Source organism: Lycorma delicatula, chromosome 10 (assembly GCF_047948215.1).
Source record: "Lycorma delicatula isolate Av1 chromosome 10, ASM4794821v1, whole genome shotgun sequence".
Lineage (NCBI taxonomy): Eukaryota > Metazoa > Arthropoda > Insecta > Hemiptera > Fulgoridae > Lycorma > Lycorma delicatula.
The window spans coordinates 35,008,535-35,026,847 of NC_134464.1; the positions used below are offsets into that span (position 1 = coordinate 35,008,535).

At 28.0% G+C, this 18,313-nt stretch overlaps 1 protein-coding gene across 1 annotated transcript in view; it reads left to right on the forward strand.

Moving 5' to 3' along the window:
- Window positions 1–14,580, forward strand: part of LOC142331288 (protein odr-4 homolog) — a 32,483-nt gene extending 17,903 nt beyond the window's left edge. The window contains exons 5-9 of the mRNA XM_075377082.1: window positions 1,795–1,974; window positions 7,453–7,578; window positions 11,450–11,540; window positions 13,306–13,488; window positions 14,179–14,580. Coding sequence (XP_075233197.1) covers window positions 1,795–1,974; window positions 7,453–7,578; window positions 11,450–11,540; window positions 13,306–13,488; window positions 14,179–14,354 — 756 coding nt within the window. The 3' untranslated portion in view covers window positions 14,355–14,580. The remainder of the gene's footprint in view (window positions 1–1,794; window positions 1,975–7,452; window positions 7,579–11,449; window positions 11,541–13,305; window positions 13,489–14,178) is intronic.
- The last annotated feature ends 3,733 nt before the right edge of the window (window positions 14,581–18,313 follow it).

The window sequence follows — 18,313 nt, forward strand, 5'->3', positions numbered from 1 at the left end:
AAGTGTTCAATCAAATGTGTTGGTCATCTGTTAAAAAAAGCATCACCCATCAAGTGGAAAGCTTTTTCATACCCAATACAACATGTAAAATGTAATGGACACAATCTATCGAGATGTTTGCTGTGTCAGCAAGGTCACATATTTTCAGTCTTCAGTCCATGGATTTTTATGACAGTTTTGTTAGTTGTAATGTTATTTGGGCTTCCTGAGAATTCATCTTGAATGGATGTATGATCATGTTTAAATTCAGCAGCTTTTTTATTAGTTCTTATTATAGTTGAAAATGAAAGGGAAGACTTCTTTAAAGTGGAGTCTAATTTTTTTTATATAATCGTCAGAGTTAAACCTTTTAAAACCAAGCTTTTATAACAGCTTGAACTTCAGTTTATCCATTTTTCAGCAAATTTCAAAACTTTGTTTTAAGAAAAAAAATATACAGGTGACGATTCCCACAAACAAGCAATTAAACACACATGTTTGACACTTTGTAGCACACTATTCGAAGGATCATACTTGACAGATATCGTAGTCATTTGGTCATACTTTGCACCCTGCAAAGTATGACCCAAGTAATTTGGGGTATGACCCCAAATTACCCTAGTACATGTATTAAATTTGAATTTGGATGAAGCAGTTTGTTATGAGTTATGTTTACAGTTAGTGGTGTTTGACATTGTTACGTTTGTAAGCAGTGCCTCTAAATTTAAATAGTGTTTTGATTCCTACACAGAATTGGGGTCGACAAGAAAGTAATTTGGTTTTTTCAAATAGATAGATTTATGTTTATTTTGAAGGACTGTTATGATTTTTTCTTTTGGCATTTGATAGTGTCACTTTTAGCACATTTTAGAAGCAAATTCCACATAATTTTGTTTGGACTTGTTAGTTTATCGGTCAATTTTAACACGGAGTGAAAAAAACATTTTCAACATATTTTACTTTCTTATATCAGTAAAGGCAAGAAAGCTACTGAGGCTCACAAAATATGTATGAAGTTTATGGTGTTGATTGCCTAATAGATAGCATGTGTCAGAATTTGTGTAAAAAATTCTTTTCTGAAGCTTTTTCACTCAGAGATAACTAACGTATTCTGTCAGTCTATTATAGTCAATGAAGACCAAAAAATCAAAGCCATAATTGAATCAGATCATCATATACGTGCAAGAGATTGCAGAAAGCAGTCGCACAACAATTGAGAAGCACATCAAATGTCTTGGATTTGTTAAAAAGCTTGATATTTGGGTTCTGTATGAATTGAAAGATTTCACTTAAACACTATGAATCAATATTTGTGATATGCATCTCAAACACAATAGTTAACCCTTTTCTGAAAAGAATCATCACTGTTGATGAAAAATGGATCATCTACAATAAAATCAATAGAAAACGATCATGGTCGAAGCATGATGAACCAGCACAAACTACATTGAAAGCTGAATTGCATCAAAAAAAAGATCATGCTGTCAATATGGTGAGATTACAAACGTGTTGTATATTTTGAGCTGCTTGCAAGGAACCAAATGATCATGCAGATATTTATTGTTAACAACTAATGAAACTGAAGGAAGCAATCAAAGAAAAATGGCCAGAATCGGCAAATGAAAAAGGCCACCTAGACAGTGCAAGGCCTCACACGTACAGGCAGGAAAGTAACCAAAGTTACTTTAAATTGAATTTGATTATTTGCTTAATTTTTGGTCTGTTTTTTTATTCACAGCTTGGCTAGATATTTTAATTTAATGCTCTGTTCAAAGTTTAATTTTATTTGTGTTCTAATTTGGTTTTACTTTTCAGGAAATTTTGTCAAATATTAATAACATTGTAACTAAAGCTATATGCACTATAGATGGTGAAATTAAAGATAATGCTGACAGTTTAGAAGTAACAGATAAAAAGAAAAAAGGAAAACAGAGCGGTAGTAAAGGTAGTTCAAAGGAGGATAAAACTTTAGAAGTAAATCTTTTTACACCATGTGTAAGTAATATTATTATGTTATTTGTAATTTTGAATTTTATTACAGTAGACTTTCTCTTAATTATTCAACTGGGTTGAAAAAAGTTATTTCTGGATATCTTTGGATTACCATTGTTTTTAGATAAATGAACAAGTCAGTTAAACCGGCATACTTTTATTTTGTTCCTTTTAGTTAGTGAATAAAATATGTCATCTTTAAAGTGAATCGGCTCCAGAAAATTTTTTTCTGGTACACAAATATGTGTACCCCATAACAGATTTTTTCATATCATTCATTTTTAATTCTCATCTAGTAATCTTATTAGTTTTCACACCTTGCCACTAACATTAAGGAACTCATAAATTTTTCTGTTTGCTAATTTTCAGCCAAAGTTTCATCTAAAATCTTCATGTTAGATCTCTTTAGTCTAAAACAGGAACGGAAAAACTCATAAGATTTCTTGAGTGGTGCAGGTTACTATGTTGCTATTAGATGTAATACATCTTTATCATAAAGATTGTCAAATATTTAAGATGTTTTTTTTCTTTATTCTGGAATGTAAAAAAAAATTATTGTAGCTTTTGATCATGAATCTGATAGATTTTATAATTTATTAGTCTAATTTCATTCATTCAGCAGAAATTTAATTTCTATAATTCTTAACTGTAGATGCTGCTTGTTTTAAATAAAATTGTCTGAATACTTTATTCAGACAGTAGTGAAGTACAGGTGTTATATTAATTATTACATATTAAAATATTTATCCATTCCATATTTATGTGATCTCTCCATCAACATATTAATAGAGGAAATTAAAGCATTTGGACAAACCTAACAAGTCATTAATGATGTGTTACTGTGTAGAAAGTTGGTAGAAGGGAAAATGAGATTATCTTGCTAAAAACAGACAATAAAACACTAGAATATTTGGGACAAAGCACAAGTGGTAAATTTACTGGTCACTTTTGCTATGCTTAACAAAGGAATCATAATATATATGTATACATATATTCAAATAATTCATTGACAAAAAAAGTAAAAATTTAGAAAACACAAACCCTATACCACAAAACTTGAACAACACAACTTCAGTTCATCGTTTTAAATAAGCACAATAATTATAATGATAACTCAAAATTTATTTGCAAAATGGAAAAGAACAGAAAAATACATTTTTTAGGTATTGAGATTGAAATAAATGTAAGCAATGTTATGGAAACATCAGTTTATGGAGAACCTTAAAGAATAGCATTACAGTATTTATAAATTCTAAATACTCGTCACAAAAAATTGATACATATAAAAACCTGATTTTTTAGTGTTACATTATACAAGGAACAAAAACAAATTATACAAAACAAACTCAAGAAGGAAATAGATGTAATAGAACAAGCAGCGCTATTTAATGGTTTCGTTGTTGAAATTATAGAAAAGTTATATAAAAAGCAGAGAATAAATTACCTAAATATTTTTATAAAATTGCAACAACAAAATAACACAGAGTGTTATTTCTCTTGTATGTGGTTGGCCACATTTCTAATGTGGCCAACCATTTGTTGCAATGTAAGCATAGTATTACTGATTACAAAAATAATTAATAAATTTTGGAAATTTATAACAATAAAATAATGAGGGTACTTGAAAAATATTATATTTATAAATTTAAACAAAAATATGAAGTGATTAATTAATCAACAGATTGTTTTTGAAGATGATGCTTTGATTAAATACACAAATATTTTTTTAAAAGATCTGCTAGTTTTACAAATATAAATTTAATTACTGTCTACATTTAATTTTGCACATTTCCATTAAATCCTTTTCATCATTTTTATTATTTCTTAAATATTTATATGGTTATTTTGTTTGCAAGCTTTTTTACAATTATTTTTATCATACATTTTTTCTATTATTTTATTTGTATAACCGAATTTACACAGTTAGCAACAGTGTTTACGAATGTAGATGCATGATGTTGTAAATCATTCCAGTTAGTAGTGAAATTGGGTTGTTGAAGTTTTGTGGTTGTTAGGGTTTTATGTTTTCTAAATTTTCAAGTTTTTATTTCTTTTCTTTATTATTTTTTTTTTAATGTAATTGTAGAATTCTGTACCAACTGATGATGCAAGATCCCACTAAAGTCAACTATTTTTTTTTGGTCTTCAGTCATTTGACTGGTTTGATGCAGCTCTCCAAAATTCCCTATCTACTGCTAGTCGTTTCATTTCGGTATACAACCCCTACATCCTACATCCCTAACAATTTGTTTTACATATTCCAAACGTGGCCTGCCTACACAATTTTTCCTCCTACCTGTCCTTCCAATATTAAAGCGACTATTCCAAGATATCTTAGTATAAGTCAGACAGACAGACCTATAAGTCTGTCTCTTCTTTTAACTATATTTTTCCAAATTGTTCTTTCTTCATCTATTTGCCACAATACCTCTTCATTTGTCACTTTATCAACCCATCTGATTTTTAACATTCTCCTATAGCACCACATTTCAAAAGCTTCTAATCTTTTCTTCTCAGATACTCCGATCATCCAAGTTTCACTTCCATATAAAGCGACACTCCAAAGATATACTTTCAAAAATATTTTCCTGACGTTTAAATTAATTTTTGATGTAAACAAATTACATTTCTGACTGAAGGCTCGTTTCGCTTGTGCTATTCGGCATTTTATATCACTCCTGCTTCATCCATCTTTAGTAATTCTACTTCCCAAATAACAAAATTCTTCTACCTCCATAATCTTTTCTCCTCCTATTTTCACATTCAGTGGTCCATAAACAAATCTAATACATTTCATTACTTTTGTTTGTTCTTGTTTATTTTCATGTGATAGTTCTTACATAGGACTTCATCAATGCCATTCATTGTTTCTTCTAAATCCTTTTTACTCTCGGCTAGAATTACTATATCATCAGCAAATCATAGTATCTTTATCTTTTCACCTTGTACTGTTACTCCAAATCTAAATTGTTCTTTAATATCATTAACTGCTAGTTCCATGTAAAGATTAAAAAGTAATGGGGATAGGTAACATCCTTGTCAGACTCCCTTTCTTATTACGGCTTCTTTCTTACGTTCTTCAATTATTACTGTTGCTGTTTTGGTTCCTGTAATGTTAGCAATTGTTCTTCTATCTCTGTATTTGAACCCTAATTTTTTTAAAATGCTGAACATTTTATTCCAGTCTACGTTATCGAATGCCTTTTCTAGGTCTATAAATGTCAAGTATGTTGGTTTGTTTTTCTTTAATCTTCCTTTTAATATTAATCTGAGGCCTAAAATTGTTTGCCTTGTCCCTATACTTTTCCTGAACCAAATTGGTCTTCTCCTAACACTTCTTCCACTCTCCTCTCAATTCTTCTGTATAGAATTCTAGTTAAGAAAGTCAACTATTGGTATTAGTTTTTTTGTAGCTTTTCTGTACTGTGTTTGGTGGTTAACTTTTTGTTTTTTTATTACAAGGTTACTTTACAAACTAAATTGTTTTTAATAAAGTAAGGAAGCAAATTATGGAATTCTCATTTTAGTACATCATTATTGTAAGTGTATGAACTTACAATAACAGATTAACTGTTGAATTTATTAAGAGGGTGGAGAATTACATTGTTTTTCTTCATCTTACATAAATAAGAAAATAAATACCTATATGTACGAGTCCACGTTGATTCTTAGTTATGAAGTATACATTCTTACAAGAGAAAAAGGACTGTATCGTATGTTATTTCTAAATCTGTTATATCTAGACACTCATCACCCTTTTGTACAATTATATTTTGTACTTCACCCTTTGTATTTACGAATCATTTATTTTTAAATAAAAATTTATTTATATAGAACAATTGACTGTTTTGCGGCAAAAAAAGATGACATTAATCTTCTAAATCATTTTAAAATTAACCAAGAATCTTGTGGCATTTATATACTTCAGAATCATTTTTATTTGTTCCACATACTGAGTTCTTTTTGAGTTTAAATTCAAACTGATACTATTTACATTTCCTGACATGAATTTTTTTTCTTTTAGGAAAAAGTAATTATTAAAATTAAACCAGAGTGATATACAGTACAAATCATTCATCTTTAACTAAATATGCAGTAAATTTATAGGTTTTTTTTTTAATACTGTCAATATGGTATAATATAAAAAAATATTATAAATAGGTGGTTGATGAGCAGTATATCTCGCAATTTGAAAGTGTACGTGGTAGCAGGAATGTTTAAGAAAGTTGAACATACATAAACAATAAAAACAAAAACAAATGTCATAGTCAAAATTATTTAATTAATAAATATATAATAGATTATCTGGGTGTTTCATGAGGAAAGGGGAATAATTTTGGAACTGATTTAGTTTGAAATAAGGAAAAAAGGTCATACAAACATGTCCAGAAAAGCTGTATCAAATTACAGCTAGCAAAAAATTTCACCTGGATTTCAGTTCTCCCCCTTCCAAGTAAATGAGGTCATATTGAAATTTTTAAGGTGTTATATAAGGGGTAAAAACTGGATGGTTTCTTATGTTTCTTGACCTGAAGAATCAAATAAAACAGGTACCACAACTGTTTCTCATGTAGTTTTCATGATATCCAATGCATAACAGAAACATTCAGTGACAAAAAACATGTTTTGTTTTTAGATTTAAAGTACAATAACTTTGTTAAATAAGTAATAAATGCATAAATTTTATTATCAAATCTTGTAGAGAATTTAATCCCAAGAAAGTGGATGTAATAAAGTCTATAAAAACAAAAACAATATCAACTTTTATTATTAAAAACGAAACAGAATGAAACTTAACAGAAAAATATGAATTTGTACAAATTAAAAACAGGTATTTTTAGTTAATAAATTTAGTTTTTTAAAGGTTAGATTGAGGAACTTAATTAATAACTGAGGTTATGCAGAACGCAATGCTGCCAACCGCACGTCACTAAATATCTCCATTGGCGGTAATTAAAAAAGTTTGGTTATTTTTTTAACAACCTCGTATTAGTTACTTTACAAATATATTGTACTTCAAACCTAAAAAGACATATTTTTCTGTTTTACATTGGATATCATGAAAACTACATGAGAGATGCAGTTGTGGGTCCTGTTTTATTTGATCTTCAGGTCAAAAAAGGAAAAAAAAAACCATAAATTTTTACCCTTATATAATGCATTAAAAATTTCAGTATGACCTCATTTCACTGGGGGAGCTGAAATCTGGTTAAATGTTTTCACTAGCCATAACTCGATAACAAAGCATTTTCAGACATTAATTTGTATGAACTCTTTACCTTATTTCAAGCTCTAGAATCAGTTTCAAAATTAATTCCCTTTCCTCTTGAATCGCTCTATATATAGATTAGAATCACTAATTAGGCTACAGGTTTTTTGTGTGCTCAGTGTGATGAATTTGGTAATGTGTATTACATTATATTGTTACTGATATAAATTACTTGACTTTCAATTTAATATTGTGTAAATTTTAAATTTCAGGAACTGATTGGCAATAATGATGATAGTTTAGAAATTGTTAATATATCAGGAGAAATGCGCTGTAACGGAGCCTTATCATGCAGGGTATTTTTACATCAGAAAGCAAGTGTTGAAGAAGCTATTAAGGTATTTTGTTTGCTTTTTTTTATTAAAGTTAAAAAATATTTATTAGAAAACATTTGTGCAAAGGTTTTTATTTTTGTACATGCAAAATTAAAATAGGACAACCTATAATTGAGGAAAGTGGTAAAGTAAAGTAATCACATTAAAATGATTAGCTGCTTCCTTTTTGTTTACATTTTTTCTAAATAGATTATTGTTGATTTTGTCTCCCTGTTGATGAAAATCGTTTTTGCATTTAGTTTCTCAGAATGTGTTACTAAAAAAATTTGTATGACAAATATTCAATGAAAAGTCATAAAATTTGAAAGAAGTTGTGAAGAATTTTTTTTTAATTTGTAGCAAGTTTAGCCATCTAATTAAAAAAAAAATCTTGTGATATTTCTTGCTGTTATTAGTGAATTTGTGAGCTTTTTTTAAAAACTGATTGTAGCATTTAGAAGCACAATACTTAATTAGAATTAAATTTTGAAACTTCTATTTCAGATTCATTTACTTCTAGCAGACCTGACAATGCTTCGCTACTGCTAGATTTGAGTGTATATATATATATATATATAGATTTAATGAACACAATTGAAAGTTTGATAAGTTATTAAAAACCTGAACATTACAGAACATCACAAAATTTAACCTTTCACTCTATCCCTTTTCCCCCTTTTTCCTTTTTTCTCTGTTTCCCATTTCCCCTTTTCCATATTTCCCTTTTTATTTTCTCCCATTTTCTATTTTTCCCCTTTTTCCTGTTTTTATTTTTTCCCCTTTTCCTGCATGTAAATTGGTCCAGTAGTTTTTTAGTCTACAGCGAACACACATGAACACTGCTTGTTATATACATAGAAGAAAAAAGTCTGTTTATTGTATATTTGTTTAGTAAATATCTCAACACTAGCACCACCTACCAGGTATAGTTCTTGCAAAAATTTTCTTTTCATATAACTAATGCATCAATCCATTTGAAGTGACCCAAGGGTGGTTGCTTAACCAATTCAGAAAAAATTGAAACTTACCCATTTGTTTCCTACATGTGTCAGGACCTTAAAACTATTTTTTTTTTTTTAATTTTTCATTTAAGTAGTTTACCTGTGGCAGCCATTTTTGTTATGGTGCGCACACTTATTTTTGTGATTGTAAGGGTTTATGGAAAAAAATCATAACTAAACAATTATTGGCACTGCAAGGATGAAACAAAAAGAAATCTATTTATATTTTTTTCAAGGTAAAAGGTTGGTCCAGTTTATTTACGTATCTCTTTTCTTTCTATGAGAAAATTGCCAATAAAGTTGAACATGAAAAATGTGAAAATTCACTTTTGGTAATTTTTTTCAAGAGGCAGGACACATACACCGTTTGAATTATTATTTTTTATATGTAGGTATATATTAGTAGTTTTACCATAAATAATATTAATGGTGATATACTTACCCCTAAAGTGTTAAGAATTTTTGAAAACTAATTTTTTTTTTTAAATTCACATTTTGGCTTCAAATAACTCTGATGGGACTGGTGATAAAAATCTCAAACTTGCAGTGTTTTTGTAGATGTTTACAGCAAATAAAAAGGTTTATTGTGTATTGTACTAATAAAAAAGTTATAACCTCTCAAAAATCATGAAAAACCTGTTGGTAATTAAGAAATACATAACCAGTGTAATAAAATTATATTAATAATTATGTCACTTAAACTCTTAATTTTTTTATGTTTACATTGTTAACAGCTAGAAAGCATATGAAAAAAGTAACGTTAAAAATAAATAAAATAATTTTTGAAAGGTAATTCATCCAGAATAACTTTTTACCATCAGTAGCGTTGTTTGTTGTAATAATCTTAAAAGTATAAAATAAAATTCTATTGACCGTTGAATAAAATCTTTCTTGTGATAAGAGTTTGTAAAGCTATATTATCTGGCACCATATATATTTATTACAACTAATTTTGAGTGACATGTGTAAGCCTTCAGAGAAGTAATATTAAAATGTAGGTCATAATAAATTATTGAAAGACACATTTTATTATATCTGACATGAAATCACTTCCACAATAACATTTTAGCTCTGGTACATTAAATAAATGTTAATGGTGAAAAATTGAAATAAATTTTAAAGTCTTTTTGTTGAAAATATTTTTTGAGAATTTGGCTTTTTTATTTGCTTGTTTAAGGTAGATTTTAGAAAAAGCTTTGTGTCTCATAAAAATAAAATAAAGTTAGAAATATCTTTTATTTTAAATGTTTTTCTAGATTTTTGATCATGGGTTTCTTTGTGATAATACATTAGAACAAAATTTTGAAAGTGTTACAAATAATTAAGGTAGCTTTTTAACATTGGCATATACATTTATGAAATTCATGCTGTTTTAATGAAATGATTAAATGCAAAATTTGGATTTGATCAAGGTATATATAGTTTATTTTGGTACCAATACACTTTTATAGACCGGTATAATGATGTGTTTAATCTACCACAATTAAACCATACATTAGGCAGCATTTGTTATTTATCTCTGTACTTTCATTTGGTAGATAGTTGGTTGTTAATGTTCAGCAATAGAACATGTTGCTGAAATGACAAGATATGTTTCATTTGTTTAAAATGTAATATATGTTAGATGTTCAGTAGACTTTGAGAACTTGTGGTCAAAGCTTAGGCTGATTTGAGTATCGCATTTCATTTACATTATAATCAATGTTATTAGTATATGATATCGTATTCGGTTGCTGGCAATGAAAAAGTAATGTATTGAACCTTCTTAATATAAAAATAAATCAGATTGTAGTTTTGCTTACAAATGGAAATGTATGTATTGTTTTTTTGCCTTGTTTAGCTGTAGATTGATTTATCAGTATAGGAGAAATTGTGGAACTTTTTCATCAGTAAAATGTAACCCGTGAAAAACTTAACCCATTTATTTACAAATTATGTTAATATTTTATGTTGTATAACAAATTAAAGATTAAAGAATGATCTGTTTCATAAGGTAAAATTATTCTTAGCATTATTATATTTTACCTTATTTTTTCTAATCCTAAACTGTGCTGGTCTATTAAACGGATTTCAATCATACACCCCAAAATTTAATGTGTAAATTATACATTTTGAAATGTATAACGAACAATTGTAACTGTATAATAATATCTTTTGTCTTTCATCCAGGGTATTATGGATACAAATCCAGATCAGGTTTGTCATTTTTCTCTCACTGCAAAATTCGTCTGTTATTCTCTAAATAAATTGATTTTATAATCCATGTGAAAAAAGAAAATACCTTAGTTTATAATTTATAAAAGGTGATGAGAAAGACGTTAAAAATATTTTATATATATGTTAAATCTGGTTCTTTACTGCATTATTTGAGGAAATCTATTGAAATTACACAAAATTATGTTCTCCATTTCTTGCTTAGGTAAAATAAAATCCTGGTTTGCAATTTCAACTTATTGGTTTTTTTTAAAGATATATGAAATAAGGTTATTAAAAAACAAAGTTTTATCTTTCATTAAAATTTTTCCCATTTCAATAAGGAAATGTTTTTATAATTTTTTCATATTTAGTGTTCAAATGGAATAGAAGTTAGCCAGAATGTAATTGTAGAATGATAAGTAAAAGAATGCTTAATGGTCAGATATCAATATTAAAAAACAATACTTTACTATTGTTAAGCTTGATCATTTCAGCTTCATAAATACATTTCAAGAATTTAACTTGTAGATTATGTATTTTAGAAGAAGAAATTTAATGTATAAATACTTTTCTCATTATTATGTAATGTTAATTTATATTGTGCAAATATACTTCACTGTTAAAATAATTTTTAAAACATTCTTTAAAATGAATTTTTTATAATATTTAAATTTTCTCTATTTATTATTTTGTTTAAGGCTGTAAAAGATGACATAATAAGGTCCTTTTCATGTCGATTAGAGATGCATTGGGATTCTTTGGTTGAAGAAGAGTTAGGCTCACCAGAGGGTAAGTGGTTTATTAATATTGCATATATTGTATATTATTAAAAATTTTATGATTTATTTTAATTTGTATTACACTATACCTCTTCACCTTTTGTCTGTTATATTCATTTCTAACATTTTATCAGTGATATACTCTAATTAGAGGCAGTCCCTGTGGCTGGTTGACTGTTCCTCTTCACATCCTTTTCCTCATCCTGTTTGTCTTCTTTCGTACATGACTGAGTGCCTTGGAGATTGGGCCAGCTGCAGTTCTGATTCTGTCTGGAGGTGTCTTGCTGGTAATACATTCTAGTAATCAGTAGGACACCTGCTCCTTTACTGGAGCTCAGTCAGGTGGAAAGCCTTCATTCTTTTAGAACTCTAGGATTTTTTTTATCCAAGGGTTGCACAAGATTCCAAACTAGCTACTGAGGGACTACTGGTTAAAACAGGCCATCTTGTACCTCATAAAATGTAATACAATTTTTTATTTTCTATATTATTATTAGATTTACCTTTTTTTTTTAAAAAAAAAAACTAATTTTTATTGTACTCAGACAAATTCTAATTAATTATCTCCTTCATTCAGAAGGTAGTTTCTTCATTTTATTTTTTAAAGTAGTTTGTAGTTTCTTCATTTTTTTTAAGATTAGTTATGATATATGATATTGTTTTTAGTATTACAGTTATTAAAATGTAGTATTATTCTTTTGAAATGTAAAATATTACAAGTGTAGTGAACATTTTTATGAGTAATTTAGTTATGGTTTGATCTGATATGAGTCTGGTAGAGTTAAAATTCATTGTTTTGAACCTTTAATTTAACTCAGAACTTAGATTTTAAATTGGTAAAATTGAAATAATTTAATCCAGTTATCTGAGAAATGTAACTGATTTTTAAGGATGATTGACTGCATCCTTTGTAATGGCTCTGTTTATGGGTCTATCTATTGGTGTAAAAGCTGAACTTAAGACTTAAGTGCTTATACAGTAAAGCCAATCAGTTTATCGAAGAAATATCTGAAAATTTTATTTAATCAAACACCCACACATAATACTAGTTTTGGATTGTTTTTGTAGCCTTTGACACCTTTTTTTTCTTCCCCCATCTCTCTGAGTTCCTGCACTAGATGCTTTGTCTTTGTATTGTATAGAATGAGGTAGCTACTTGGTAAGCAGATTACCTGTCATCTCCAACTGTTTACAGGTGCTTATCAGTAAAAGCTGGAACACTTACAGTCTAAATAAACTATCATAAGTTGCTGGTAAATTTTAGTTGACCAAATATTTATGCATAATAAAGTAAATAACTAATTTAATGACACAGACTGTAGGATCTTTTTATAATTTTCTTCATCAAATTTTACAAGATTTTTAACTATTAAATGGTACGTGAAAAACATGCCCTGTTATGAATTTCTTTAAAGCTACCTATTTTTTTATTGGATGCAATATATCAATTATTACAACTACTTTGCTATAAATAAAGCAGAGGAATACTCATGGGTTTGTATAAAAAGTTTTGATGGCTATATGCTGCTAATATACTACCATCTGAACCAGCTGTTGTCAATGATGTAAACTTAGAATTATTACAATAAGAAATCAAAATATAATTAGTAGAAAGTCAAGAGGATTTGATAAATTATTATTATTATTAAATGTGGGGAAAGGATTATTATGAAGCTCTGAAACATTATTTATTAATTTTATTTTTAAAGTTTATTTGATGATCTATAATTAATCTGTATGGTTTTTTGTTATTATAATTTGTTTTATTGAACCAGATAGAGTAGTTCTTCATGAGCCTCCTCGTCGTGTGTTAATACCATTGCCTTATTCGAAGGTTGCTTTATGTGATTATTTATTTCCTGGTGAAGGAGCATCTGAATCTCTTATAGCATTACAGGAATTACTTGGGCTTAATTTATCTGAATCAGCTGTACAGAAAGACTTTGAAGGACAAATGGGTAAATATATTAAGTCTATATACATTAAAAAGAAATCAATTCTAATGATGCAGAAATATTATAAATTTGTTTTTGAGTAAATATGTTAAATGTTGTAAGGTACGTATAGAAATAAGCATTTCTACCAGCAGGTAGAAAATAATTTTAAAGTTAGCAATATTCATAGCAGACCCAAAAGTTAAAAAGATCCTTTTCGCCTTTTTTGTTGTTTTACCAGATATTCATTTTTATTGATTTTTCGCTGTTGAAAGACAACAAATTAATTTTACTTTTTATAATTTAATAATTTTTTTTTAAGATTCTGAAATTTGTTTGTTTTACAATTTTTCTGAAAATATAACCTGAATTTTCATGAAGAGTAAGAAATAGTTTCATCACTGACGTATTTATAAGATTCTTTTGCCCATTATATATAGTCTGTACCATTAATTTTTTGGGAAACACAGTTTTTTTGGTCTTCATTCATTTGCTAAGTTAATCTGTTATTCATTTATTTTACCTGTTCAGGAATTTCACCTTTTATGCAGAATGTTTGAAGTATTTCTATAAATTTATGTAGTGTATACTTTTATATTAATACACAAATATATAACATATAAGTGGTCAGACGAAATTTTATTGCTTTATTCTATAAAAACGGTAGTTTCCATTTATTTATTATTATTTTTTAACACAATTTTTGATTTTCAGATCCATCTCAGCTTTATGAACTAACAAATAATCCAGAAACTACTATCGAAGAGCGTTCACAGTCTGGTTTGATGACATCGTCATATGTTTTAATTGGTGGTATTGTTGTTGCCGTTATTGTATTATTAGCATCTATTTTAATACAATACACGATGTCATCAAAACATAATTTATAGATTAAAATGAAAAAAAAATGTTAATGAAAGGTTGAACGGTTAACGGGATGTGAATGCTTGAAGGAAATTATTTAAAGCATATATAGTATTATAATTTTATCCAGAGTTTTTTTTAATATTTTATATATGAACTTATAACTATATAATAGATACATATATGTATTTAATGAATAATATATAAGGTATATTTATTTTTATTTGGAATTAAATTATAAAATATTTTACAGTGGTGTTTTTTTTTTCTTTTGAAATAATTCGGTAGAATTAAAACTTGGACCAAGAATTTTATGTCGAATAGGAGCCTGTAGATTTAGATGAATGTTCTATTGGTACAGATAATCAACTAAAAAATATTCTAAAATGCCTGTTAATTGAGGTGGCCATGTTTTTTCTAGAACTGATGTGTGGTGAGGAAAATATATCACAGGTGCTCCTCATCAGTTGTGATTGTTACTAACATATACACAAATAGTGGCATTATGTATTAACATCCAGAAGATTTCCATCCGGTTTTTTGGGTTCCTTAGGTGGCAAAAACCTCAAGATCCAGTGAAAACTGAATATGCCCAAATTGGACCAATTACAATACTTTCCCTTGTAGAGTTTAGCGCTATCTAGACAGAAAAGTAAAAAGACCTAAACATTTTGCATAGGTTGTTGGTTCGATCAAAATGCCACTAAAAATGTATTACAAATTATAATTTGTTTCTTATCTGTTCAAATATTCTGAAATCTGTGGTAATAACCATTAAAATAAGTCTATAAAATTTATGTTTCCTAGTTATTAATTTTCAATGCAATTCTAAAAACACTTGTTTCCATGCATTTTTTATATTTATACTTTTTCGTAATTCTCAAAGGTGGATCTACGGTCAAAAGGCGAGGGACCATCTGGCACACACTTTACAGAGCTGTAGGTCATTTGTAGTGATCGTTTGACAGCTCCCATAACTTATAACAACCTGTTCTGCAATTTTTGATACTCAAAAATTACCCGAGATGACTCTGTTAGAGTCAATCTTCTTCAAGAATGTCTCTAACCGTGTGAATGTTTTCATCTCTAATGCTGGTCTGAGAATGGCAATCGTGTTCCTGATTTTCCACTCGTTCTCGTCCTTCCTTGAACCTTTTATGCGAAAATACATGAGTCCTTGACAATGTTTGGTCCTCGAGCTGTGCAGTCAATCTCCAGAAAATTTGAGATTGAGTTCATCACAAGCTAGAAATTTTATAATTATGCATTGTGCAGTGGAGGGGGTGCACCTGTTGCTCTGACCTCATAAGTATTAATGACGAATTGGTTGGGAGTGTGGAATGGCTGGCTCTACCCACTCCTAATGAACCCTCCCAAGCATACTAGAAGCACAAGCCCAGTCCTACCAGCTTGACACTCTCAGGAACAAAAATCCCACTTATACTTGATTTACCCTCATATAATCACCATCATACTCAGAATAAACTTATCTTGAGTAATAGACCCCATATGTGAAAAATTTTAATGTTTGAACTGAGAGGGGGTTAGATGCATTGTAGATAAATTTACCTGTTATAGTGATTTTTTAAGTATTTATTTTAATTTTTAGGATTGATGAGTTCTAGAAAGTTGAGTGCATTATTTTGTAATTATCTGTATGTTAGTGTAAATTGGTTGAAGAGTGTGAGGAATGCAAGACACTGTTTTGAATATTGCCATTGAAAAAAGTAATATTATCAACATAATGGTTAAAGTGTAATATTTTTCATTTTTATTACCGATTTGTTTTTAAAGGATAGTAAAAATATTTCAGTAGAACAAAAATAAAAAATTCCATTGATAGGGCCCAGTTGATCATTACTGTTAATGAAATAGAACCTTGTTATTCTGAACTAGACTGAACTGTATATGGTCTGGTTGAATGAAACTCTGGATAATCAAGAAATATCATAAAAATCCTATTGAGATCACAATAAGTGTATCGTGTAAAATATAGAAACTTTTATTTAAAATCATTTTTAAGTACATAATAATAAAAAATTAAAAATTTACTTTCAATGTTTATCATTTTTGACAAAAGTTAGGCCCAAAAGTACAGTCATGCTTTCCCATTTTTTATTGGCAAGTTAATTTCAATTAAATTTATTACAGTAACAATTATTACTTACATTTGAACTAACTGAGTCTGTATTGGTACTCTATAATTTCTTGAGAAACTGAAATTTTTGTTATGAAAAAAATTAATATTTTTAATTCATTTTACTATATCATATACATCAAATTTAAAAAAAAATCAGAAAAAATTATGAACGAAATATTCTTTTAAAAATTCATAAAAATAAATATCTTATGTACAAGTATATAAAAGTTCTTGATATCAAATAAGTTAGATTTTGATAAATAGTATTATATTCTAATACTTGAGTGGTTAAAGTTATGGTGTATTGTATTTAGAAGATAATTATTTTGTTAAATTTACTTTACCTTTATGACATAGCTTTTGTGTCTTGCACATTCATCCAGAAGGCTACAGTTTCAAATCCTGTTTAAGGTGTGACATATTTTAACGCATTAACTTTAAGCGGAAAAAATTTTATATAAATATGGAATCCCTTTCTTGTACAGTTATATAAAAAAATTCATGCCCATGTTTCAAAGTGAAATAATCACAGAAAAATAATTTGATTGCTAAAAAACTATTTATTTATTTTAAATTTAATGTTTTTTGTTCTTTTTTTTAAATTAAATGTTATAAATTTTTAAGAAATATTACATTTTGTATTTGTACTTCTCTGCAGAGTAATATATTTATTCGGTTGCCTAATGTAAGACTAAATAAATAAATGAAGTTTATCATCACAACTTCACTTAGTTGTGCAATTGTTTTAGTCATCTTTACATTAGTGCAATAACCAGATTAAGTAAATATAATTTTGATTAAAAAGTGTGTATATGAATTTCTTTTATTCATGACGTAATTTACATCTTGAAACTAAGTGATTTTATTAAAAATCTATGGTTGATAGATATAATTATACAAAACTTTCTGTTTGAACTTTAACTTTTTTCCAATTTTAAAACAAAAAATTCTTGTTTTATTTGAAAATCAGTTCAAGCACAGAACTTGCAATTTTTAGGAAAGTTAACTAGATAAGATTAATTTAAAAATTTTCTTGGGCTGTAGTTTCTTAAATGAAAGCATGTTTAGATATGCTAATAGTAACATTGCTGGTGTGAAGTATTGCATTTCATTCATTCTGGGGGTGTGGCTGTCTAAACATTAATTAAAATATTCCTGCTCATTAAAACCAGTAATTATTTAATTACTAACAGGAAATATTTAAAGAAAATTCAGTTGTATATTCACATTTGAATTAAAAATTCAAATGAGAATAAAAAAGAATTTTATTATGTGAATAAAATTTGCATTAGAATATCTTAATTTCCTTTGGGCGTCATTAAATTTTTACCTGAATAAATAATGATGTGTGATGCTTACTGGTCAGTTTTTAATCGTGTTTATATTATAACACTTTACAAGTGGAATTTTAAATTATTGTTTTTGAAACAGTGTTGCTACTATCTGAACCCTGATGATAAATCATCGTGTAACATAGAATCTCAAATACAATTATTAAAAACAGCATTTCCTTTTATGGAATTTGAATAAAAAAGGTTTTCCAGTATCACATACACAGTAACCGTCAGTCAGTACATGGGATGAATGATTGTTATAATTAACAATCAGAAAATTAAGAACGAATTGTCAGTTTGCATTTAATAGTTACCTGAATTGAGTCATAGTGAATTGCAACTATGTCTTTTTTTGGAAAAATGTTTCAAAGAAGAGAGACCTGTTATAATTTTACTGATATGAAGATCCTAGATTTGGTTTCATCATAAAATTCTCCATGAGTGTTAAGGCACTTATTAATGTTATTACAGTTTAAATTTATTAAACATACATTGCTACTAAACATTTACT